Genomic DNA, 25750 nt, shown 5'->3' with positions numbered 1-25750 from the left:
GATCTGCTATTTTTCAATAGCTAAAGTATAACATAATGCTTCGTTAAAACACCAAAAGGGCTTCCCGCCCAGAATGGGATAAAGCCAGATTTATAACTTCGTTGCGCGGGCGGACGTAGCTGATTCACAAGCTCACAGCACGTGGCGGATGCGACGCGTTGTGAACTTGTAAATCGTGTATTTCCGGATCGGCGCAACGCAGTACAAACACGGTATACATGTACAGTATGAGGCTTTTCAGCGAGGGGGGGGGGGAAGGGCCCCGCCGCACGTTCACATCAAAATGAACACCGCTTCCTTAATGGCCTATATGACATTTACAAGGCAAACAATGTGACGATGATGATGAAAAAAAATGTTGTTATCGGGCCCCGATTGGCACGGTGCCATGCTCGGAGCTCGCGGGGCTCATGGAATATGCATGAAGTTTCCAGGAGGAAGAGGAGGAGGAGGTTGCTTTGAAAGCTTCGCAGCGAGCCATGAACGAGAGAGAACCTGGCGAACGTGCGGGCCGAAAACATAAATCGGCCTGTCTGGAGGTGTTTGACATTTTGTGAACTTGCTGAGGTGGGCGGATTTAACACCGTCCGTGCACTCAAATAGCCTGAAAAAGCCTTATAGACAATTTTTGTGTATTTTTTTTAACGGAGAATAGGAACAGATATATGTACTCTGTAATGTGTGGACCTTGCATCTTCTGTTCCCAATGAAAGGTGAAAATGTTCCATTCTTTTCTATAATTTAACAGCTTTAATGCCGACAATTTACGGCCGTCTGCAGCCTATATGATTAAAGTTCCCTTTGAACAGCCACTGCACCGACCACTGAGTTGCTTGTCATGAAAACCCACTTTTAAAGCGGTGTATTCGCTTGTTGTATATTGTATGAAAGTACGGCTTGTTCCTCCGGCAGACTCTCCATTGTAAACAATGGGACTCCATTTCCCAGAACCCTTTGCACGCCGGCGCAACGGATGTTTTGGCGATGACATCAAAACGCGTCTCATATACCATTCTGTCTGGTGGATTGCCCGTATCTGATTAAAAACGTGGATTAAATAATGAAAACATAACTCGGGCAATTCGCGAATCGCAGGGAAAGTGTTCTACAATTAATTAACTCGGGCAACTCGTGAATAGAAGTCAAAGTAGAACGGAATCTCATTAAATATTCTACTCTGATCTACAATCAGTGTCATGTATGAACACACTTTCTGCACGTGCACATATACAGTATGTCGTTCCAGGGTTGTTGGAAGAAGCAAATATTTGAGTTAAAAACGTTCGCTCTGAAAGAATATATTATTCAAAGATTTGCGCCACATTTTCATGATAAACAAGGGGTTCCCGTCCCGTCCTGTTTAACCCATTTTGGGGCGGGACCCCCTTTTGATGTTTTAAGCATTAACACCTATAAAAGTAATCTAAAACCACTATGCATCCTGCAAAAAAAAGCAATCAGAATAGTTAACAAGGCAGGATATCTGGATCACACTAATACACTATTTTTACAATCACATATCATGAAGTTAATGGACCTTGTTGAATACAAGACTGCACTAATTATGTTTAGAGCAAGGACAAATCTTTTACAAGGTAATCTACAAAAAATGTTCAGTGATAGAGAGGGGAGTTATAATTTAAGACGAGAACTTAATTTCAAAGTACACTGTTTTAAGTTAAAATCGAAGAGTATGTGGAGTTCAACTGTGGAACGGACTGAGTAAGGAGGTGCAACTCAGCCCTAACATAAACCACTTTAGGAGGTCATATTAAATGATTATATTTAGGAGGTATTTAGACGAGGAGGGGCGGTGTTGACGCATTGAGTCAACATAACTCTGGCTGTCTGTCCTAGCACCTTTGTGGCAATCCCAGGTGGAGCGAAATGCCTTCACGACGGACGACGTACGTCGCGACGTATATTTTTCCGTCGCAACGTATATTCGAGTACGTCCTGGCGTAAATATCAATTCGTCCCGGCAGAACGGACTCGTCGCGGCTATATCTACCCGTTTGCGACGTAATATGTTGGCTATTATTTTCCGTCGCGCCAGAACGGGACTCGTCGCAGCTATATCTACCCGTTGTGGCGTGAGCTGGACTCGTCGCGGCAGAACGTGACTCGTCGCGACTATATCTACCCGTTTGCGACGTGCGCCTCGCCGGTCCGGTCTCCAGGCGAGCCTGCGTCCTTCATATATTTTTTTTTCTGCTCTCGTTGGACTTAACTTTAAAAGTCCAATGGAACACCTCTTTGTAACGGGTCGCTGTAGTATAGTGGTCTAATTCCTCGCCTCTCTATTCTTTTTTGCTGAGGACGCTGGTTCAATTCCCGCTCGCGGCAAACCAAAATTATTATATTTTAGACAGACAGACAGACAGACAGACAGACAGACAGACTGACTGCCTGTCTGCCTGCCTGCCTGTCTGCCTGCCTAATGTATTGTAAATAATGTATTCATTCCATACGGCTATTTTTTTTTAATATAAAAACTTTTGTCTTTCGCGCGATTCGAACCAGCGTCGTCAGCACCAAAACATTGAGAGGCGAGTGATTAAACCGCTGGACTACAGCGGCCATACGTTACAAAGAAGTGTTTCATTGGACTTATAAAGACAATAGCACCCAGCTGCAGTCTCGCAAGGGGAGGGACCGGAAGTGCTTTTATTTCCGGCTTCCACGTGCACAAGCGCACATACACGCACGCGAAATATAATGCGCGTGCACGACACGCACTTGCTGGTGCGCGCTTAAATGCCGGGTGTATATAGTACCATCTGTGCTTAAACATAATTACGTGGTCGGTTTGGAAAAGTTTGAAGTAGTTTGTTGTAGGTAATATTTTAATTGAAAGCTTATTAGTTGGTGGTATAAGTGTGCATATTTGAAGAAATGCAAATCTAACAATAATAAAATGATATGCAATAATAGGCTAGGCCTATATGGTCGATTATAACATAATGATATCAAGGCATTTAAGTAATGTAATAAGTTGCTATAACCCCGTACCCCTGTCCCACACACACCATGTCCAGACCATAGATCACAGACACACGACCATATGCATTTAATTTACTATGAAAACCTGCATTTCCCGTCAGTCAGTCAGTAAGTGTGTCATGTCACGCCTCGTGTCATGCCTCCATATATGGTCACGCCTCATGACACGTCACACCGCCATATATGGCCGTTTCCATATGATATAAGATCCTGACACTGACCTCATCAAACCCTGGATAGCCATACATTGAAAAGACTGGATCATCACCTAGATCTCCATATATGGAGCTGAGGCGGCCAGCAACTCTACATCTGACCTCATAATGTAATAATCAGCTCATAATGTAATTAAAAGACGAGCACATAACTTAATAGATTTTTCTATAATGTAATAATGTGTTACATTAAGAACCTCCACATAGGCGACTCATACTGTAATAAAACTTCATAATGCAATAATGTCTTTATAATGTATGAGCTGATTATTACATATTGCATTATATTTCGCGTGCGTGTATGTGCGCTTGTGCACGTGGAAGCCGGAAATAAAAGCACTTCCGGTCCCTCCCCTTGCGAGACTGCAGCTGGGTGCTATTGTCTTTATAAGTCCAATGAAACACTTCTTTGTAACGTATGGCCGCTGTAGTCCAGCGGTTTAATCACTCGCCTCTCAATGTTTTGGTGCTGACGACGCTGGTTCGAATCGCGCGAAAGACAAAAGTTTTTATATTAAAAAAAAATAGCCGTATGGAATGAATACATTATTTACAATACATTAGGCAGGCAGACAGGCAGGCAGGCAGGCAGACAGGCAGTCTGTCTGTCTGTCTGTCTGTCTAAAATATAATAATTTTGGTTTGCCGCGAGCGGGAATTGAACCAGCGTCCTCAGCAAAAAAGAATAGAGAGGCGAGGAATTAGACCACTATACTACAGCGACCCGTTACAAAGAGGTGTTCCATTGGACTTTTAAAGTTAAGTCCAACGAGAGCAGAAAAAAAAATATATGAAGGACGCAGGCTCGCCTGGAGACCGGACCGGCGAGGCGCACGTCGCAAACGGGTAGATATAGTCGCGACGAGTCACGTTCTGCCGCGACGAGTCCAGCTCACGCCACAACGGGTAGATATAGCTGCGACGAGTCCCGTTCTGGCGCGACGGAAAATAATAGCCAACATATTACGTCGCAAACGGGTAGATATAGCCGCGACGAGTCCGTTCTGCCGGGACGAATTGATATTTACGCCAGGACGTACTCGAATATACGTTGCGACGGAAAAATATACGTCGCGACGTACGTCGTCCGTCGTGAAGGCATTTCGCTGTCTCTCGGCAATCCAGCCCGTTGTGGGCCTTTGGATGCTGTTTTTTTGTTAGTTAAAGTACCGGTTTAACCAGTTGTATTGATTTTATTTTTGTTATTGCCGAGATTGTTTTTATTTGCTCTATTTTCATGTCTTCCTTTAAGCAACGATAAATTGGGTTGTTGTAAATATATGTGTGTTTATACATGTATATTTTTAAGTTATATGGGTAAAAGCAAAAGGAGGGTAGGGGTTTAATAAGTTTTATACTTCACCCTACTCCTTTTCGGACATTGTTGGAGTATTTTCTTTTTGTTTCAGTTTTGTTTTAATGTATTTGATATCAAAAAGTCGAAATAAACTCATTCCTTCATGGAGCTCAGGTCACTCACCTTCTCGTAGTTGGCGAAGCCGCCCATGACGGCGGGGTCCACGATGCCGTTGAGCAGCATGGACAGAGGGTTGATGGGCAGGTTGGGGTCGTTCAGGTGCCTCTGGACGATGGTGCTGATCTTCTCCGTGGTCAGCTGCATGGTCTCCATGGCGTTCTCCAGGGGACTGATCTCCTCCTGACGACCATGGAACCACGAACGCAAAAATAAATAATTCAAACTACACTTTAAAACACATTTTCCAAGATGTGGAATTCACTACTCCCCCCCAATCATCTCAGAGTTGCCTTCCTCCTCCCTCCTCCTCCTCCTCTCCTTCAAAACCTCACTCAAAACCCACCTCTTCAAGATAACTTTCTGGATAAGATGTCCCCCGCCCCATCCATCCCTTGCTTAGCCTTTTATGTTTTTAACCTAGCACTGATATTTTACTTGCTTTGGTTTGTTTTTCTTGTTTTCTTGAATTAAAGTGTGTTCCTAGTGTTTTATGTAAAGCGCCTTGGGTACTTAGAAAAGCACTATATAAAACTGAGCTATTATTATTATCATCATTAAGAGACAAGAGTCCATTTAATTCAAGCTGTTCCTGAACACGATTGCCTGGTCCCCGCAGGCCATGCTTTCCAAAGGCCTTGATTATTCCGGAGTACCCTTCAGTCAACTGCACCCGATGCTTTCCCATTGCATCGATCCGTATCAGAGTACCCTTCAGTCAACTGCACCCGATGCTTTCCCATTGCATCGATCCGTATCAGAGTACCCTTCAGTCAACTGCACCCGATGCTTTCCCATTGCATCGATCCGTATCAGAGTACCCTTCAGTCAACTGCACCCGATGCTTTCCCATCGCATCGATCCGTATCAGAGTACCCTTCAGTCAACTGCACCCGATGCTTTCCCATTGCATCGATCCGTATCAGAGTACCCTTCAGTCAACTGCACCCGATGCTTTCCCATCGCATCGATCCGTATCAGAGTACCCTTCAGTCAACTGCACCCGATGCTTTCCCATTGCATCGATCCGTATCAGAGTACCCTACAATCGGTCCCGAGACTATACCTCCATGCTGTCCCGGGAACGGTTAGGTGATCCGCTCCTGGGAACGGTATGCAGCATTCACACTATACCACAAGATCTGCTCAAGTGATCCAGACTAGTGCACACCCGGGACCATAGTGTGAACTTATTGTCCCAGAGCAAGACTCTTCCAGCACCTAGAACTACTCTCCACTGAGGGCTTATCATAAGTGTCTGAGCAGCCATCAGCTGGGTGAAGCCGACACTCTTATTGGCCCCAATGGACTAACAAACAATATTAGATCGATATATTTACGCAAACATTTAACCCCCGAATAGGGACAGCAGGTTTTTTTTTTAAAGTGTTTTACTTCTCCCAAACTGTCCTCCCCCAGTCTCTGACTGTCCTCAGCCCCCCCTCCCCCCCCCCCCCCCCCCCCCGATGTGATAAGCGGTGACTGTCCTCAGCCCCCCCCCGATGTGATAAGCGGTGGTCAGTCACCCAGTCTCTGTAACTGTCACCACCTTCCCCTGCGCTGAGCGGTGGTCAGTCACAAAGTCAGAGGGTCAGTTAGTTCCATAATGGCGGTCATAACTCACAAGCCTACCTTCAAGGTACACACACACAATCTCTGTGTGTGTGTGTGTGTGTGTGTGTGTGTGCGCGCGCGCGTACCGCTACTCGTGTCGAGCTCTCTCGGCTCACCGTGTCAACACGAAGCGACGATGTCATCGTTAATCATTTGGCCGTTTATTCACCTGTGTCAGTACCGACCCGTCCGAAAACCCCGCCCCCACACCCCTCCCTTCCCCTCCAATCCCCCGAACGACCCACAATCATTTTTCCTTAATGACTGGGGGTTACGCCATTAGAAGACGGGGCTGGATCCCCTTAGCTGCACACATTTATCACCCGGAGGAGAGGCTGAGCAATGAATCATATTCTATACTGCCCATACAGTATACGTGAACTCACACTCGCAGCTGTCGGATGAAGACGGATGGCGAGCGGCGGGCATATAGGGAAATCTCCGCCGATTGCCGTGTCAACAGAATATGATGGGTTGAACGGGGAGAAAGGGATGAATAAGATATCTGGTGATGCTCACCTCAGAGCGAGTCCAAGCCCTGAATGAGCTGAAGGTAAAGGAACCGATAAGAACCTGCAGCGCTGGGCTGGCACCGGTGGAGGAAGTACTACTTTATTTTTATATAAAAGTAGTATAAAAGTAGCAACACCACAATAAGGGAACACTGTATAGAATGTTGTAGAATCTGTTCTCAGGTCCTCTGCCCCACAGAGGCTGCATGAGGAGGCCTATGGGGGAAGATAACATGCAGCTGCATGAGGTGGCCTATGGGGAAAGATAACATGCAGCTGCATGAGGTGGCCTATGGGGAAAGATAACATGCAGCTGCATGAGGAGGCCTATGGGGAAAGATAGCATGCAGTGAGAGGCTGGAGAGAGAGAGAGAGAGATGTCCCCCTGAAAAGAGCTATCAGACCTGAGAGATGCAGACGGGGCAACCTTTGTAATGTCAATGTTCTCCATTTTGATGAATAAGGTCACACACCTCCATTTGATACCCTTTAAAAATATATATCTCTAGGACCCTAATCTACACGTTAAAAATCCTCAGTTTTCTTTTTTCTTTTTTTTAGCGTGTAACCATTTGTACACGCTTAGAGTTACAGAGTGGAGCGGACTGGATGCTCCATGGAGAAACCTCGGGAGGAAAGGAGAGGGGAAGACAGAGAGAGAGAGAGAGAGAGAGAGAGAGAGAAGTGCCCTTTTCACAGGCTATTCAGTAGCGGTTGACATGAAAGGGACTAATCAAAGCGACAAAAGGCATAATTGATTGTGCCGTTGCTCGTCCGCGGCTAATTATGCTAAGTAGTTTGTTTTTTGGACAACACGGCGGCACATTAACCCATTTAGACCTGAGGACGATTCAAAAAAATAAAAAGTCTTCTAAATCCTAAAAGTTCTCAAACTATTTCATGTTAAGGACGCCTAGAATTATTATCTGTATTTTGCCATCTCAACATGTGTTGTGTTTGCCCCCCCCCCCCCCAGCAGCTCATAGCAGCGGTGCCACGCTATGAGCTTGTAGATCTGCTATTTTTCAATAGCTAAAGTATAACATAATGCTTAAAGGTATATTCAGTGATTTCACTTCATTCAAATATCACTTCTTTTTTTGTTTTTTTGTTTTTTTTGTCTACTGACCTGAGTGATGCTGACCATATAAGGAGTTCCTCCCTGTCCCCAGTTAACCCCTGGGGGGGTCAAAAAAACTGCAGTTTTCGTATTTGGCTAGGTGGCCCAGCCTTCATCCAATCAGGATAGAGAGCCCCCCCCCCCCCCCCCCCCAGCTTATAGGTCTGCTATTTTACAAAAATCTAAGAACGACTGACATAGAAACATAGCTTTTTCAGAAAACTGTCAGAATGTAGAAGACATTTTTTTAATCTGATCTCAGGTGGAAATGGGTTAAAGTCCAGCGGTGGAGCGCCCCTGATTGATAACGCTATATAAGCCACTCCTGCGTGTGAACTGATAGCTCTCTGTCCTCTGTCTCCCCCCCCCCCCCCCCCCCACCCCCCTCCTCGCATGGCATCGTCTGTCAGCCCGCACGGCTTGGCATTCTCTCTGACTCTGTGTGTCAGACCTAAAACAGCACTGTGCCGCCTGACGTGTTTTAGAACACTTAGGATGCTAATATAAGGATCCCTCTCAAATAAAACCGCCTCAAGACGTGTATAAGACTCTTTTAGGTCCGTTTTATCCAATTCTGGGCGGGAACCCCCTTTTGGTGTTTTAATTATTATTAAATTATGTTATTATGTTATACTTTTAAGTATTGAACAATAGCAGAGGCACATTAGATAATTGACGCATAGGGGTTAATACGCATTTAATTGTTTCTCTGTGGCTCATGCCCAAATGGAAACAATCTCATGACGTGCTCGCTCATTTGCTATGTGGTTTTCATATCATTTGTAACCAGTAATTGATATAATAAACACCCCTTTTGATAATACAATCAATCTTCGTTGAAGCAGTTTATTTGATTCATGATTCACTGTATATCTGAAGGTGACATATGCAAAGGGAATTCTATTACATTTCATTTATTAAAGCGGTTCAACAACTCACGTCCGACAGAAGAGACGTTTTAATGATGCGCTGAGATAGCATTGAATATTCCCGATTCATTTTATTATGATTTTGGAATATCATATTGCTGATTAATCATATCGGATTAATCCACCTATCTCAGTTACTACAGGGTGAAAAATGGGTTACAAAATGTGGGATAAAAATATATATTAAAAAAAGAAAAAAAGCAGATCTACAAGCTCATAGAGAACCGAGCATCGTCATCGAGCACCAAGTGCTCAATGACGCAGCTCACAACACAGCTTGTAGATCTGGCTATTTTGTGTGGCTGTGTGTGTGTGTGTGTGTGTGTGTGTGTGTGTGTGTGTGTGTGTTGAATCCACCCCCTTTTAAACAGTGTGTGCCCTAAATCAATGTGCCCCCCCCTTCCCTCTGGCACACACAGAGCAAGGAGGGTGAACGTACACTGTACACAGAAGTTAGCCCAGGATCTGGCAACCCCCGAGACACTGCACCGACGTCTACATCGCTTAAGTGGACAAATGACTTCGATCGCCTCCGCTACGTAACCCCCCCCCCCACACACACACACCCCTGCATGGCATCCTTCTTAAGGAGCAGTAACACTATGTAGAATAGTACTGTGGATTGAATGTATAAACTACTCACCGTGGACACCGACTTGACCTCGAACCAGCGCAGGATGCCAGGCAGCTTGTAGGCTGTGGAGTAGGTGGTCCTCTCAATCCACATGTTCTGAGAGAGAGAGAGAAACGCGTTGTGAGCTTGTAGATCTGATTCTGAACAGTTATCAAGGTTTTGTATTTGTCAATACAACAATCACAGAATAAATATATTTGGGGACTGTTATCCTGAAAATAAATAAATAATCCCAGCAGGTATATTTGACTGGAACTTAAATAATATGAAGATGAAATCAGCCCCGACAGAAAGATAATTAAAGAAATCCAATTTCACACCTGTTGCTGCAGAGACACAGAAGTGTTGCTGTGTCACCCTGCAGTGTGAAAGTTGGCACTGCGTGGGAACTAGAACTGCCGGCTCCATTTAATTCATTAAGAACTGACGCCGATTTTACAAAATGTCTTCTAAAACCCAACAGTTTTCTGACACACTAAGTTGATCCTTCCCCACCCCGTCCCTCCTCTTCTGACATTCCATATGTTGATCTGACCTCATCAAACCCTGTATGTAATTACTATGACAACCTGCATCCTGTCCGTTATAGCCATATACGGTCCACATTGATTTAATTTATTTTGTACAAAACGTATCTTAGTTGAAGAAGAGATATATACTTGCCAATTAAAACACTGGGCACTGTGTTATATGTTGTTAAACTTTTCAAGAAGCAGATCAAGAATCTGTGGGGTGGTCACACCTCCCACTGCAGTTACTTTATTTAAGGACCAATTATTATTATTATGATTATATAAGCAATAATAATAATAATATCTGGGACTTATATAGTGCTTTTCATGTCACTCAAAGACGCTTTACATGTGTTGGGGCCAGGGGGGGGGGGGGGGAACAGGAAAAGGACAACTTCATTAGAAAAAAACAATTGACCCATTTAGGCCTGACGTCGAAAGCTTGTAGATCTGCTATTTTTCAATAGCTAAAGGATAACATAATGCTTAGTTAAAACACCAAAAGGTGTTCCCGTCCAGAATGGGTTGAAAGAGTAAAACCAATAAAACGGTGCATAACAAGTTTAAAAACACGTCAGCTTGGAAATGCGATTCTGAACAGGTGGGTTTTCAGTGCAGATTTGAAGGTAGGAAGTGTCGGATATGTTTGGGGAGAGCATTCCAAGTATTTTATTATCCTAAAAAATCTGCTTGTTTGTTATACCAAAACGTTATACCAAAACGTATGCAATATGGGAAGAAAAAAGAAAGACCAATCTTAGTCTTGTCTAAAGAAAGCGCCATCAGCTTGCTTCCACACATGACTTTTAATGAGCTTCGGGACGTAAAGGAGGGGGAGAGGGGGGGAGGGGGGAGAGGTGAAGCGATGGCCATTCACTATTAGGAGCACATCAAAGTGAGGCAGGCGGGCCAGTGGGGGGGGGGGGGGGGGGTGGAGTGTAATGTCGCTTGTCAGGCATAGAAACATCGTAACTCCATATTTACTCCATATTATACAACTTATGAATTTTCGTTATTATTATTTCCGTACTCGTGTGGCACAACAGTAGTGAAAAACAGCAGATCTACAAAGCTCGATTGTGTAGTTTCACCATTTTAAAATGTTTTTATAATGTTTTTTAAATGGTGACGATAAAAAGGGGCATTCTTTTCGGACATACAAGGTTTCCACATGGAAGCGGTGATATAGGAGGGGGGGTGTCTCTGTTCTGTTCTGTGTGTGTGTGTGGATGACCAGTAATAGTCCCTCGCTCCCTCGTTCACTGGACGGACGGCTGGCAGCTCATTAACGCTGTGGCTGAAAAACAGCTCCAATGAGAGGGACTCCCCCACACTGTACTGTACTGTACTGTACTGTACTGTACTGTACTGTACTGTACTGTACTGTACTGTACTGTACTGTACTGTACTGTACTGTACTGTACTGTACTGCTCAAATCATCACTGCATCTTAATCCATTTAGACCTAAATTCGATTCTACAAATGTCTTCTAAATCATGACCGTTTTCAGATAATCCCATGTTTCTATGTCAGTCGTTCTCAAACTATTTCATGTCAAGGACCCCCAGAATTATATGTATTCGGCCTCCGATCCCAATCTGAAAATATGTTGTTCCAGAGACCCCTGTGTGTGTTATAAGCAATACACGCATGAGGGCCAGAAGTACAGCAGAACGACCATTTTACTGGACCCAACAACAAGACAAATGTCCGTTCCATGGTTAAAGATTTGGTTTCAGCGCCAATGTTACAGTTAGGAAACAGCACTGCGTGCCACTGAAGTGTGGAATACCCTGAGACACCATGCCTTCAAAGAAATGTGTATCACTGGCTTCTTTTCAAAACACGCCTGAAAATCCACCTGTCAGGAGGTGAAAGGGGGAGGTAGACTCATCTCTCCCACTGCCTACACCTCCCCCCCTTTCTACTCTACTGATTATATTGGATTTTATGCTGTTTTGCATTTCTGTCTAATAGGTATTCAATCAATAATAATAATAATAATACAAGCACTTAACACTTCCACAAGCATTTAGGGGTTAGATTTAGAGGTTGGGGGGTTTGTGTAAAAAATAAAAAATAAACACGTATGATGACAAATAGCCATTACACAACATTTCTTTTTTTTTTTTTTTTTTTTTAAGATATTTTTTTGCGGCTTACGCCTTTTATTGATTTTTTAAGGGACAGACAGTAGGCTGGCAGGAAACGGGAGAGAGATGGGGGAAGACATGCAGTAAAGGCCGTGTCGGGTCCGGGAGTCGAACCCGCGGCACACTGCGACTGGATCACCAGTCCGGTGCCCAGACCGTTACGCTACGGCCTGGGCCGACAACATTTCTGACCTCACAAGAATAGTAAATACAAACGTGTGGGTGTGCATGCGCATGTGTGTGCGCGTGCGGGGTTCGGGCATTTTCTCTCTCAACGTGCCAGCGTGTCAGAGTACACACTACACTACAACACGTAGGAACTATCACAGTGGGTCAGTCAGAGGACAGTAGCATAGTGTCACCATGTCTGTGTGTAATTACTGTGCCATCCTTTGCAGACAGACAGACAGACAGGGTCAGGCTCCAGGCAGAGATACAGTGAATTAGCCACAGCGTGACGCTCGGTTTTGTTCAGACGAAGACGTAACAGCTTCCATGGAAAGTAACTAAGTAACTCCCGAGGTTGGCGAAAGGGCCTTTCCGTGTGGAGTTTGCATGTTCTCCCCGTGTCCCCTAGGGTAGGTGAACCTCACAAAACATGCAGTAATCCTGGTCTCTAAACTGCCTCCCCCTGGCCAGCCGGGGAGCCTGATGGAGGGGAAAGGAACTGGTTGGAATAACGTGTTCCAAAAAAAGACAATAACTAAGTACATTTACTGTTTGTGTGCGTGCGTGCGTGCGTGCGTGGATGTGTGCGAGTGCCGAAGAGTAATCATGCTCAGTACAAGTGCCTCCGTTCTCAATGCAAAGAAAGGGCTGATTTAGCTCGTTAAGTCTCATGTTGAGAGGGACAAAGGTTGATTGGACGTGACCGGGTCATTCTAGAGTTGAACACTCAGACTCTATTGTATACATTGGCTGTTCCACAAATAGGCAAATTCACAAGCTCTCGTTGCGTTGGAAACCAGAACCATGTCCAAGAAAACATCCCTTTCTTCTTATTTTTTTCGTAAACCTATTTTATTTTGTAAAGAAACAGTAAACGGAAATGTCCCCGAAATAATGTTCCAACAACCTTTCCTTTTCTTTACAATCATTTGAAAACAATTATATAAAAGGATCTGCTATATGGTCAATGGGAGGGGCCTTCACGTAGGATGGGGCCAAAAACTCCCCGCGGGGCGCTTCTTTCTATAGACCGATTCCGTAGCTGGTCTCATGGTCGCAGCCTACGTATTTCCTGTAGGCGGACTCGACGTAGCTGCGGGGATAAAACCCTCACCAGGCGCACCTCTTCCACTACAGTGAACGGCAGAGTGACTGATGTTCGTTTGCCTCAAACTTTACTCCTTTACCAGAGCCATTGAGTAATGGTTGAGACGAAGCAGGGAAAGATACATATCGCCAGTCTTACCCAATACCAAATCTTTCTGTTTTATGAACACAAGGCTGCTGTATTTTATACCTCATACTAAGCATTTAAAGTATGAGGTATAAAGTACACTGGCGTTATGTATCTTTCACTGCTTCGTCTCAACCATTACTCAATGGCTCTGGTCTCAGCCACCGCGGTGGATATTAGACATTCCGTTTTATTTTATTTTTTATGTTGCCACTACTGTTGGAGCAGCCATAAACTACACAGGTTCATCTCGATGTTCTGGGCATCTTTGTAATGTTAGTGTTAGTAAAAAAGCAGGTAAAGGAGTAAAGTTTGAGGCAAACTAACATCAGTCACTCTGCCGTTCACTGTAGTGGAAGAGGTGCGCCTGGTGAGGGTTTTATCCCCGCAGCTACGTCGAGTCCGCCTACAGGAAATACGTAGGCTGCGACCATGAGACCAGCTACGGAATCGGTCTATAGTCACTGTAATAGACAGCCTGACCTGAGCTATCCATGGTCCTGAACACAGCCTGAGCTATCCATGGTCCTGAACACAGCCTGAGCTATCCATGGTTCTGAACACATCCTGACCTGAGCTATCCATGGTTCTGAACACATCCTGACCTGAGCTATCCATGGTTCTGTTCTGAACACATCCTGACCTGAGCTATCCATGGTTCTGTTCTGAACACATCCTGACCTGAGCTATCCATGGTGCTGAACCTAGCGGCAATGATTCACCACTAGAAACGAGGTACTGTATTACTGAAAACCCTGCAGTTCTCATGCATTAACTTGTTGACTTTGACTGCCAGCCCTCCCTCGCCCCCTGTCCTCCCCTCGCCCGGCTTCCCCCCCCCCCCCCCCCCCACCCCCCAACATTTGCCTATCTTTTCAGTAGTCACAGAACATTCATCTTCACTACGTTTGCACACCGGATTGTTTATACTGCGCGATCGATCACGGAAAAATAATCTGCTTGGAAATCTGTCCATGTGTTCCTTAGTTATAAGCTAGCTAGAGCCCATTGCAAATTCAATGAGGCATTGCGATACGTTGTGAGCTTGCAGATGTGCTATGGTCAAAAGATTTTGACTGGAAATAATTTAGAACATTTCTTTTAAGAACCCAAATTGCCAACCCAAATATATCTTTTAAAGATATTTTCAGATGGCCTGGTCTGCGGACAGAAATGCATTCCAATTTGGGATTCCTTGACATGAAATTGTGTGACTGAGAACCACTCTGTATTATTAAATCAGGTCAGTTACCGCAAACTCATTGTCTGGGTCCTTCTCTCCCTTCCGCACGGGCCTGGAGTACTGGAACTTATGGACTTCATTTACCGTGTAGAAGCTGCATGGGGAGACAGAGTGAGAGAGAGACAGAGAAGAGAGTAAATGAACAGTGTTATGGGCAATCTGCAGGCTCCATTCAAAGGTTGATTGCCTGGCTGTCAGGGTCACACACAGGACACGGCGCTTCCTGCGACCGCCCCCCGAGCAGGAGCGCTGGCATTTAACATGTTAGCTTCCTCCTGACGCGCTCGCTCGCCTGCCTAGGACAGAAATAGGCTCATCTGCATGTTGAAATAAATGGGGCGGAAACCTTTTTTTTTATTATCATGTTTATTATCATATGCATGTGCATCTCTATATTCTTAACTGCATGTGTTATTACGTTTTGATGGCCTACTTGATCATACTACAGCATCACACACAAAATAATCTAAAGCTTGAAGCACGAAGCGGCGCCTTTTGAATCCTGAAAAGTAACAGTTTGGACTAAGTAATAATTTATCAAAAAAAGAAGAGAAAAAAAAAGACTTCTCCAAGCGCAGACACGCATTCGCCGGGGGTGGTTTGTGTATTTTTGCAACAGTTCTTATACGAGGCAATCTGAGACTTCCCTATATGTGAAATCCAATACATAAACTAGTGGGAGTGATGTCAGGACTTCGGTACTGAATTGACATACAAGGTTTCTGATCGACAGCGAACAAAATGCACTCTCCGCGGGGCACGGCGGGCGCACGGCAGAGCCGAAAGAGACACTCTCAGCCGAGGCGCGCTAGTGAAAACCTGCAGCACACGCGTGCACACGCAAACACACACGCACATGCGTGCAAATGACACGGGGAGCCATCAATGGAGAAGATGAACCCTGGCTGCGTCAGGTTAACCCATTCTGGGCGGGAACCCCCTTTTGGTGTTAGCATTATGTTATGCTTTAGCTATTGAAAAATAGCAGACCTACAAGCTCATAGCGCGCCACCGAGTGGCGCGCTATGAGCTTGTGGGTCTGCTATTTTTGAAAAATCGAAGAGCGACTGACATAGAGACATAGCTTTTTCAGAAAACCGTCATTTTTAGAAGCTGATCTCAGGTCAGAATGGGTTAATGGACTTCTCACAATGCAGGAGTGATGACTGCTGGGCCGGTGTACGGGGCTGTGGGGAGCAGCTGGCCCGCTCAGCGCACACAGCAGTCACACTTTATGTACACCGGTGGACAGTAACAAACTACTTCTGTTCGCTGTCGGGCCCAGAAACCTCGTATCTCCTTATTCTAACTATTTGTGGGTTTTTTGGTTGGGGGGTAATCAAAGCCCCACTCGATCATACCACAGCTATACACAAGTAGCAGATGAACAAGCTTGAAACGAGATGATTTATACTTGAGCACTGTACTAGTATACACACTCAAGAGTTGCAGACCTTTAAAGGTCATTTTTACTTCCTCTCAGACAATCATTTAGCTGCGTTCCCCGGGGTCAAATCCACCCTCTTAAAACACAGCTGCAAAATTACAATCAGACCCAAGTCACCAAATCAACCGTTGGGAGTCGAGTGGTGATAACACATGAGCACCCTGCCAGGACCCTATGAAGGGTGTTAAAATTGGGACAATCATTTATTTCACCCCCAAGTACTGAGGCTGAGCAGTGTTTGGCTGCACATTTCTATTTTAGTTTGACTCATAGTCTCTTTTTCGCGTTTTGAGCTTGTAGATCGGCTATTTTTGCTATATTCGAATTGAAATCTTGAATTATTTTTTGCTATATTTGAATTGGAATCCTGAAAATTTACATTTTTATGTCATTTCAAATGCCTTTAATTATACTTGTGTTGAAGCAATGAGCTACTAATTTAGACGGGTCATGTTTGCATGTTGTGTAATTGTAAAAAGCTGAAACCAACATTATATCAGTATTCTGACATTAACCTGAGGGCCACATTAAGTGAAGGTGGGGGCCGCATGTGGCCGCCAGTTGCCCATGTATGCTGTAAAGTCCACACTGTTTTGACTTGAGAGCTACTTTCAAAATGAGCAGCTCAACAAGTTCTACCCACCATATTATAGATAGTCTAATATGTACCTGAGCGGGCTTTGGAATACATACAAGACAAATGTACTGGGAATGGGAAATTGAGGGGGATAAATGGAATAGGTTGAGTTTTTGCATTTCATTTGTAATGCTACCAATGTTTTTGTGCACAGCAACACTCTTGAAAACTAAATATTGCATTGTGGGTTTGAGCTGACAGGCCCTTTTGATGTCAATACATTTTTTTAATGTTTAAATTAGAGCTGGGACTCGATAAAAAAAATAATCTAATTAATCAGAGGCTTTGTAATTAATTCATCTCGATTAATCGCATTTTAATCGCATATCAATATTCAACCCGAGAACAGTGAGAAACCTTTTCTTAAAGGTTTTTTGGTATCCCAGTGAATAGTGACTAAGGGATTCCACTCATTTTCAACATTTTACTGTCATTAATATACCTTAGAGTTGTTGTGTGGATATAATACAAAAAAAAGTTATTAAATGCGTATTTTTTTTTAACTCATACATTTTTCTGTAGTTAATTAATCTCAATTAACGCGTTAAAGTCCCGGCTCTAGTTTAAATTAAATATTTCTTTAGGGCCATGTCATGAGGTCTACCTTTGTGATCTACTAGTAGATTGCAATCTACCTTTTGCCACCCCTGCTGTAAAGTATAGGCTATATATATAGTAAATAAATATAGGCTGTGAACCTATAGAAAATCTACCTTTCCTCTCACAGATTCAGAGAGAGGCCTCTCCAGAGTACAATTATTCTAATATAACATCATGTAGCATTTCCCCTTTTCCTATAGAAACATATAAAAATGCCATACGGTTGACTGCGCAGAGTTTCACTAAAAAGCGACATGAATAAAACATCAAAAAGAATGTTTGTGCCGTTTCAAAGCGCTGGCTCATTTATTAAACCATTCTGGGCGGGAACCCCTTTTGGTGTTTTAAGCATTATGTTATATACTTTAGCCATTTGAAAAATAGCAGATCTACAAGCTCATAGCGCGGCACCGAGTGCCGCGCTACGAGCTTGTAGGTCTGCTATTTATTTTTAATTGTGAAAATGTGCCGCAAAACGCTTTTAACTCATATATTTGCTTGTGGGAGGTTCCTGGAACAACATATTTTCAGATGGGGGTCGGTTTCCAAATACACATAATTCTGGGGGTCCTTGACATGAAATATTGAGCACCACTGACATAAAAACATAGGTATTTCAGAAAACTGTTAGGATTTAGAAGATTTTTTTTAAATTTCGACGTCAGGCCTAAATGGGTTAAAATTATTTTGATGTGTGTGGGTGTGATTATAGGTGGTATGGGGGGGGGGGGGGGGGGGGGGGGTTAGGTGCATGTTCAAATAGTCCTGCATTACTTTGAACATCTGTGATTGTTAATGTTCCACAGATGAAAGGCATCAATTCCGTTTTGCGACTACTAGGGAAAATAAAAGTTATACGGCGCACCGTGAAAGAAAAGTAACCCAGCCGTGCGTGTGGCATTCAGGCTTTAGCGACGGAGGGTTCTTAGCCCATTCTGACCTGAGATCAGATTCTAAAAATGTCTTCTACATCCTGACAGTTTTCTGAAAAAGCTATGTTTCTATGTCAGTCGTTCTTCAATTTTTCAAAAATAGCCCCTCCGGCTATGGGTATTTACTGAATGAAATGATAAGGGCACAAATTAGTACGGAGGACTGTGACTTGAGCCCTCTCAAATGTAAAAACCCCCGAAGCCTTTTAGACATGGATGGATCAATAAAGGTGGCTTTGAAGCAAACTCCACACCACCCCCAGTTACTTTTTCTTTGGCGTCCCGTTAGCCTAGTACATTCTGGGCGCGAACCCCTTTTCGTGTTTTAAGCATTATGTAATACTTTAGCTATTGAAAAATGGCAGATCTACAAGCTCGTAGCGCGCCACCGAGTGGCGCCCTACGAGCTTGTAGGTCTGCTATTTTTGAAAAATCGTGAAAAATGCGGCACAAATCTTTGAATATATATTCTTTCAGAAGACTTACTTTATTTTATTCGACGTCAGGCCTAAATGGGTTAGTCCAAATGGACCCTTTACAGGTCTGTAACTCTGCAGAGTGTACCAACGGGAACCAATTGGTTCCATTTTGTATACACTGTCAGTGTTAAATTAACACCGAGGTCTGGGGAGTCTGTAGGCGCATATCATACTGGGGGGTCCTTCAAATAAACAAAAAGGTGGAGTATCACTGGTGTGGAGGAAGCAAGGCCTGTTTTCTTTCAAAAATAATTGTGAAATTAAGCCGATATGTTCCAGAAAAGAAACTGAAAAAGAAGAAAACTAACTTAATATGTTAAACTTTGTAGGTGCAAATAGTTAACTGCCTTGTGATCTTGTTTTTAATCTAGCATTAAAAACAGACTTTTGTGAATCCCACACTTTAAACTAAAGCCTACTTTGACAAAAAAGTGTGCGATGCCTTTTCTCTGAGGGATAAGTTAAGATAGTAAATCAGTCCATAGACTCCACACTGAGGCGCACACTCTTTTGAGCAAGGTGCATTATTTGTGACTCTGAGGCCCCCTGGGGCCATCCTTTGGCTCGCCTCGGGGGGCTCAGGGTTGTTACCAGATACAGCGGTTATCTTTTGGGACGAGCGTGAGGCAATACACCTGGCAGTACATAACGAGAGAGAGAGAGAGAGAGAGATAGAGAGAAAATGAAATTCTAATCTAGTGATGCTCAACCATTTCATGAACCCCCACTTTAATATTCATTAGGCCACGGCCCCCTAATAGAGATCCCAATGTAATCATTCTTTATTATTATTATTTATTTATTAGTTTTTACTTCTGGCAGGCTTATGGCAAATAGTTTGTTTGGTTGGTTGTTTGTTGGTTGTACTTTGTTTTCGGTCTGTTTTTGAGCGTCCTTAAGGGTTCATGTAAGGCGCCATATAACTTATTATTATTACCAAATGGACCTGTACTGTGCGCTCAAGAGTTACAGACCTCACATACTCTCACATAAATGGCTTATCTCCGGTGTTTATTTTTTAGCTGTGTTTTTCATCAAGGCATTCTGTATTCAAAGGGCAACAACAACACAAAAACACAAGGTTCAAAATGGAAGGAAATCTCCCGTGAACACATAAGCACGCACGTGTGTTTGTGTCGACGATAGACCGAGGGAGAGATAAATAATAATAAAAAACGCCATATGTGCAGCATGTCTTGAAAAGATAAGGAAAAAACGAATAAAGCCCGACAAGCGGAGAACAGGGGGCGAAATAAATTTGGCAGTAGATGAGTTAACCCATTTAGGCCGACCCCCCCATCTGAATATATGTTGTTCCAGGGACCTCCCTCAGAAGCAAAGAGTTGAGTTAAAAACCTTCTCTATGAAAGAATACATATCCAAAGATTTGCGCCACATTTGTACGATTAAAAAAAAATAGCAGACCTACAAGCTCATAGCGCGCCACCGAGTGGCGCGCTATGAGCTTGTAGGTCTGCTATTTTTGAAAAAAAATTCAACAGCTAAAGCATAACATAATACTTATAAACACCAAAAGGTGGGTTCCTGCCCAAAATGGGTTAACACAGCTGCAAATTCCACTCAGACCCAGTTTTACCAGAGCGACCGCCAGGCTGTTGGGAGCCAGGAAGGTGATAACATCGGCAGCACAAAGCCTCTACCCAACGGAGGGGCCGAGGGTGTTACAAAGAAAACCCACAATCATTTCCATGTGTAAATATGTCCTTCTAATTATGCCCAGCGGTGCGTCCCGCCGACCTGCCACCCAACCCCACACAATCAGAGGACAGGACATGTCGTTGCTATCGGAGAGGAAACCTAGCATCTCCTTTCTTTTTTTTAACTTTTTCATATACCAACGCCCTATACTTCGTCATACAAGCACAAAAGTCGTGGAAATAGCCAAATCTACCAAGCTTGTAGATCGGCGATTTTTACTACTTTCACTATAGTCTACTTTTAAAAAAAATGATTAAAACAGGAATGGTTTTGGACTTGGTTTCCACCCGACGGAGCCATTGGCTGGAAAATGGTTGTGGGCAAACAAAAGCGGTGTGCACAGAGAGAGAGAGGGCAGAGAGAGAAAGAGAGAGAGGGCAGAGAGAGAGGGGTAAAGAGAGAGAGAGGGGCAGAGAGAGAGAGAGATATTTATATTGTGGGATTGCTACTTTTACTTAAGTAAAACAAATGTTGGAATGAAACGGGGACTGCATGGGGGCGATTAATACTGTGGAAAATCACAAATGAAAAACCCTGCGGGAAGGTCAGCCGCTTGGTTTACGTGCAGTATTGATTCAGATGGTTTGGGTCACAACCCAGCATGCTCTCTAAATGTTCCGTTTAGAGCGAGGGGCGAGTTACAATGGTCTCTGCAGGTCCGGAGGAAACCTCGCTTTGAAACCTGACCAAAACACTAATCTTCTCTTCTGGTGCAGTGTTGTTTTCGTCGACTAAAACTATGACAAAAAAATGTTCGGCGACTATTGATGAAAACTAAATGGAAACTAAATGAAAACTAAGCTATGACGACTAAAACTGAGACTAAATATACTGACAATTTCGTCAACAAATAAAAACTAGACTAAAATGTTTAGGAAGGGACTAGTTGACAAGAGATCCATTGTAAGTCATTTTACACTTGGTTGCATACTGAAAATAGCCGCTGCGACGCGTTGTGAGCTTGTAGATCGGCTATTTTCAGCAAGTGTAAAGACAGTCATTACGACGGCCTGCCAAAATGCATTTTAGTCGTCAAAAATCAACTGTATGATTTAGTCGACTAAAATCCTATGATATTTAGTCGACTAAAACTAGACCAACACTAAGACATTCCATGCCAAGTAACTTAAACGTGACTAAAACTAAATTAAAACTATTTAACCCATTCTGACCGGGCACCCATTTTAGTGTCGGCATCATGTTATGCTTTAGCTATTGAAAAATAGCAGATCTACAAGCTCATACGAGCTTGTAGGTCTGTTATTTTTGAAAAATCGAAGAGCGACTGACATTTCTAGAATCTGATCTCAGGTCAGAATGGGTTCATCAGACCAGTGTGTGTCCAGTGGAAAACCTTGTATGAATCTGATCTCAGGTCAGAATGGGTTAAGAGACTATGACTAAAACTAAAATTTGCTGCAAAAAAAACAACCGTGTTCTGGTGCTCCCAGGTGGTCCAATAACAACATCAATGTGACGGCCCTTGCCATAAATAATGAGTCTTAGGAACCACTGCTACAACAACCACACTCACCTGACTATTTGTTCTGAGACGGCCTTGTTCTGGAACTTGGCAGGGAGATCCAGAATGGGCTTGACTGTAAAACACTGGATGTCTGTGGCAGAAACATCAAGGAAATAAAAGATAACCAGGAGTCTAGGAGCCGCTCCGGGGCAAATAAACAACCAGCCAGAACCCAGACATCTAACGAGCAAAGCAACACTCCAACAAAGTTAACAGAAAATCACATTCCTGTACCAAGTCTTTGAGAAATGCCAACTCAGAACAAAACATAATACTTTTTAAACGCAGATCATTATTGTTTAGGTGGATTATTATGCTTTTATTTTTCTGGATATTCACACATTTCTTTTTGAGTGGTGCAACCACTCCAAGGAACAGTAATGTCCGTGTTCACCTATGTGTTGGTTCACCTATGTATGTGTTCATGAGCACCAGTATGACTGACTACCAGTAGGGGCGCTGCTGTGCCAGAAACAGAGAGAGAGATAGTATTAGTGCTGCACTGTTGCCTGCTAATGAGAGAGAGAGAGAGACAGAGACAGAGAGGAGAGGGAGAGAGAGGGGAGTTGCACCACTCAGTTCACACGGGTGTGATTTCTTTTTCTTTCACTTTTTCTTTTTTCTGATAGAGGGATAGATGAAAGTAGGCTGACAGGAGATGGGGCAGAGAGATGTAGGGGGGGTGACATGCAGTAAAGGGAGTTTGAGTGGTTTGCGTGTGAAGAAGGATACACTGTCCAGGGGAGGTCCGGATGTCCTCGCTGGGTGGGCTGGTGGTCTTCATCTTCTCTGCGTTGGGGAACTGTGTGAGGAGACGAGCCTCGAAGTCCTCCCTGCGCTCATACTCCTTCCCCCGGTAGATGAACATCTTGTTCTGGAGGACGGACGGACACACACACACACACACACACACACACACACACACACACACACACACACACACACACACACACACACACACACACACACACACACACACACACACACACACACACACACACACACACACACACACACACACACACACACACACACACACACACACACACACACACACACACACACACACACACACACACACACACACACACACACACACCATCACTACATGTAGTACATCGTCTCTCGGGGAGAAACCTCATTATTATGTCCAAAACTGTTCCTTTTCAGGCTTCAAATAGCAAAAAATAGCAGATCCACAAGCTACAAAATGCGTAGTTTTGTGCCCCGTTTCGGACCCCCTGTGCTGTACGCCGTACAGCACAGGGGGTCCCAAACTTTTTTTAGAAAACCCTATGTTTCTATGTCAGTCGTTCTCAAACATTTTCATGTCAAGGACCCCAAACAATATATGTAATTCGCCGCCGACCCCCATCTGAAAGGATGTAGTTCCAGGGACCCCCCCCCCCCCCCCCCCCCCAGAAGGGACCCCCCCAAATATTTGAGTTAAAAACATTCGCTCGGAAATAATACATATTCAAAGATTTCAGGCACATTTTCACGATTTTTCAAAATAGCAGACCTACAAGCTCGTAGCACGGCACTCGGTGCCTCGCTATGAGCTTGTAGATCGGCAATTTTTTAAATAGCTACAGTGCTAATAGCTAACGCTTAAAACACCAATAGGGGTAAATGGGTTAAGCTTGGAGCAGACACTACTCAAGTAAGTATTGTCATTCAAAGAGATTGTTTACTGGTTCTAAACATGAAAGCAGACGTATATAAAAGTCAGTGTCTTGTTATAAAGCTCGTTGGGAGAGCAGACTGACAATGCTCAAGTACGTAACGCCATTCAAAGAGATTGTTTACTGGGTTCTAACATGAAAGGGAGTCAGGCAACAACAAACAGAGAAGAAATGGTGACACTCGACAGGAGATCAGCCGATCAGGGCCACGGAAAACAACGCTTGTAGCAAAACCTCCGCCAACTGGCAAGGCATCCGGGCTGCGACGACGACGACAATATAATCTCCATATTAAACAGCTGTGAGTCAGGCTGACAAAAAAAACATCTTGGCCTCCATTCAGCTAATAAAAATAATAATAAATGGTCCGTGGGTGGAAACCCCAGGGGTTGACAACTAAGGTCTCAGAAGCACTTGCCTTGCCCAAAAAGTACATTTTCCATTATAAAATAATAGTAGGAAGTTTGCTCTTGTAGAAACAACATTGTTGAATCCAATTGAGAACTGCTGAGAGCCAACAGTCACTTTGCCTGTCGGGCAACATGGAAGCAGACTCCACTTGCCCGAACATTATATTTACTTTCTTTCTTTCTTTCTTTCTTTCTTTCTTTCTTTCTTTCTTTCTTTCTTTCTTTCTAACCTTTATTTATACTCGGAATACAGTTGATGGCAAGCCCTCATTTTCAACGTATAGGCGAGGTTACAATACATAAAATACAGTCACAAGATAATACATCAAACAACATTATAAATCAGGGTAAATTACAAAGGAACTTTACACAGAACATCCAGCAGTAAAAATAAATCAATTGAAGCAGGAGCAATCACGGTGAAAAATGTTCTGGGGCATTCCTTTGAACTGACCGAAGGATGGCAGGGAGCTCAGTTTTAAGGAGTTTTGGAGTTCATTCCATGAAGTTGGGCCATATTGACAGAAAAAGCTGTCTTGCCCAACTCTGTCTGGGCCTGAGGAACCTTGAGCCTTAAGAAATCACTAGAGCGGGTCCGATAGGTGCTATTGTTCAGTTCCATCATGGAACAGATATAGTCGGGGAGCATCCCAGCAATGGCTTTATATAAAAACAGGTGCCAATGCTTATCTGGCCTCTCAGTCAGAGAGGATATAAACCTGAGTTCTCATAAAGTGCACAGTGGTGGGTACCACGGGCAGTCAGGCAACCATTAGTGTCAACCCCTGAAACCCTGTATGTCCTGAGGAATCATATGGAACCATATAATTCAATATATATACTATAGCTCATATTCATGTCAATACTGGAGGGTCCCCTAAGGATGAATGCTATGTGTTTATAACTACCTTATTCTGTCCTGAGCTATTTGTGTGACAACGGAGTTTGTTGACGGGCAGGAACAAAGTGTAGATGAAAAGGATTTATCGCTCAACTGTGTGCATTTTCTGTCCACACCCTCTGCACTCATGTGATGCTTAAATAAGATACCTGAATGTTAAGACTAGGTCAGTTAGGCTGGCCGCATGCTTACGGTCAGGCCTTGTGCCTCGGGGTCTGCAGGAGGCTATGCTGCTGCACTTTGCTGAATAAACCATCTGAGGAACATCATGTTGCCGTCTGCTGCGTCTCAACTCTCTCCGTTTCTCCAGTCTCTCATCTATGCATGGTAGGACTAGGGTGTCCCTTAATAAATAACAGTCCAAAACAGTTCCTTTTTGTCGTTTTTTTTGTGTAAAAATCACTCCAGTGTGAAGTGAATGGCGCTCTTATCATAATACATCATCATCACGTTCTGGCCAATCACACCTGGCCTCCTCACTTTTCTGTCCAATCCTCAAGGCTGATAACTTTCTGCAGTCCTCACTTTTTACTTTTTAGCCTCAATACGTAACATTGCTCAGCCAATCGAATCATCGCTATGGAGTACACACAAACACACAAA

At 43.8% G+C, this 25750-nt stretch overlaps 1 protein-coding gene across 1 annotated transcript in view; it reads right to left on the bottom strand.

Moving 5' to 3' along the window:
- dock1 (dedicator of cytokinesis 1) overlaps positions 1-25750 on the bottom strand; it is a 459680-nt gene that overhangs the window by 36139 nt on the left and 397791 nt on the right. The window contains exons 41-45 of the mRNA XM_083788125.1: positions 22884-23025; positions 22161-22242; positions 14822-14906; positions 9511-9597; positions 4699-4875 (exon numbers count right to left, since the gene is read on the bottom strand). Of these exons, the coding sequence (XP_083644251.1) occupies positions 4699-4875; positions 9511-9597; positions 14822-14906; positions 22161-22242; positions 22884-23025 (573 nt within the window). The remainder of the gene's footprint in view (positions 1-4698; positions 4876-9510; positions 9598-14821; positions 14907-22160; positions 22243-22883; positions 23026-25750) is intronic.

The sequence above is a fragment of the Protomyctophum parallelum genome (assembly GCF_964188405.1).
Source record: "Protomyctophum parallelum genome assembly, chromosome: 17".
Classification (NCBI taxonomy): Eukaryota; Metazoa; Chordata; class Actinopteri; order Myctophiformes; family Myctophidae; genus Protomyctophum; species Protomyctophum parallelum.
Note: the sequence above shows the minus strand (reverse complement) of the source record. Positions and strands in the feature narration are given on the sequence as shown.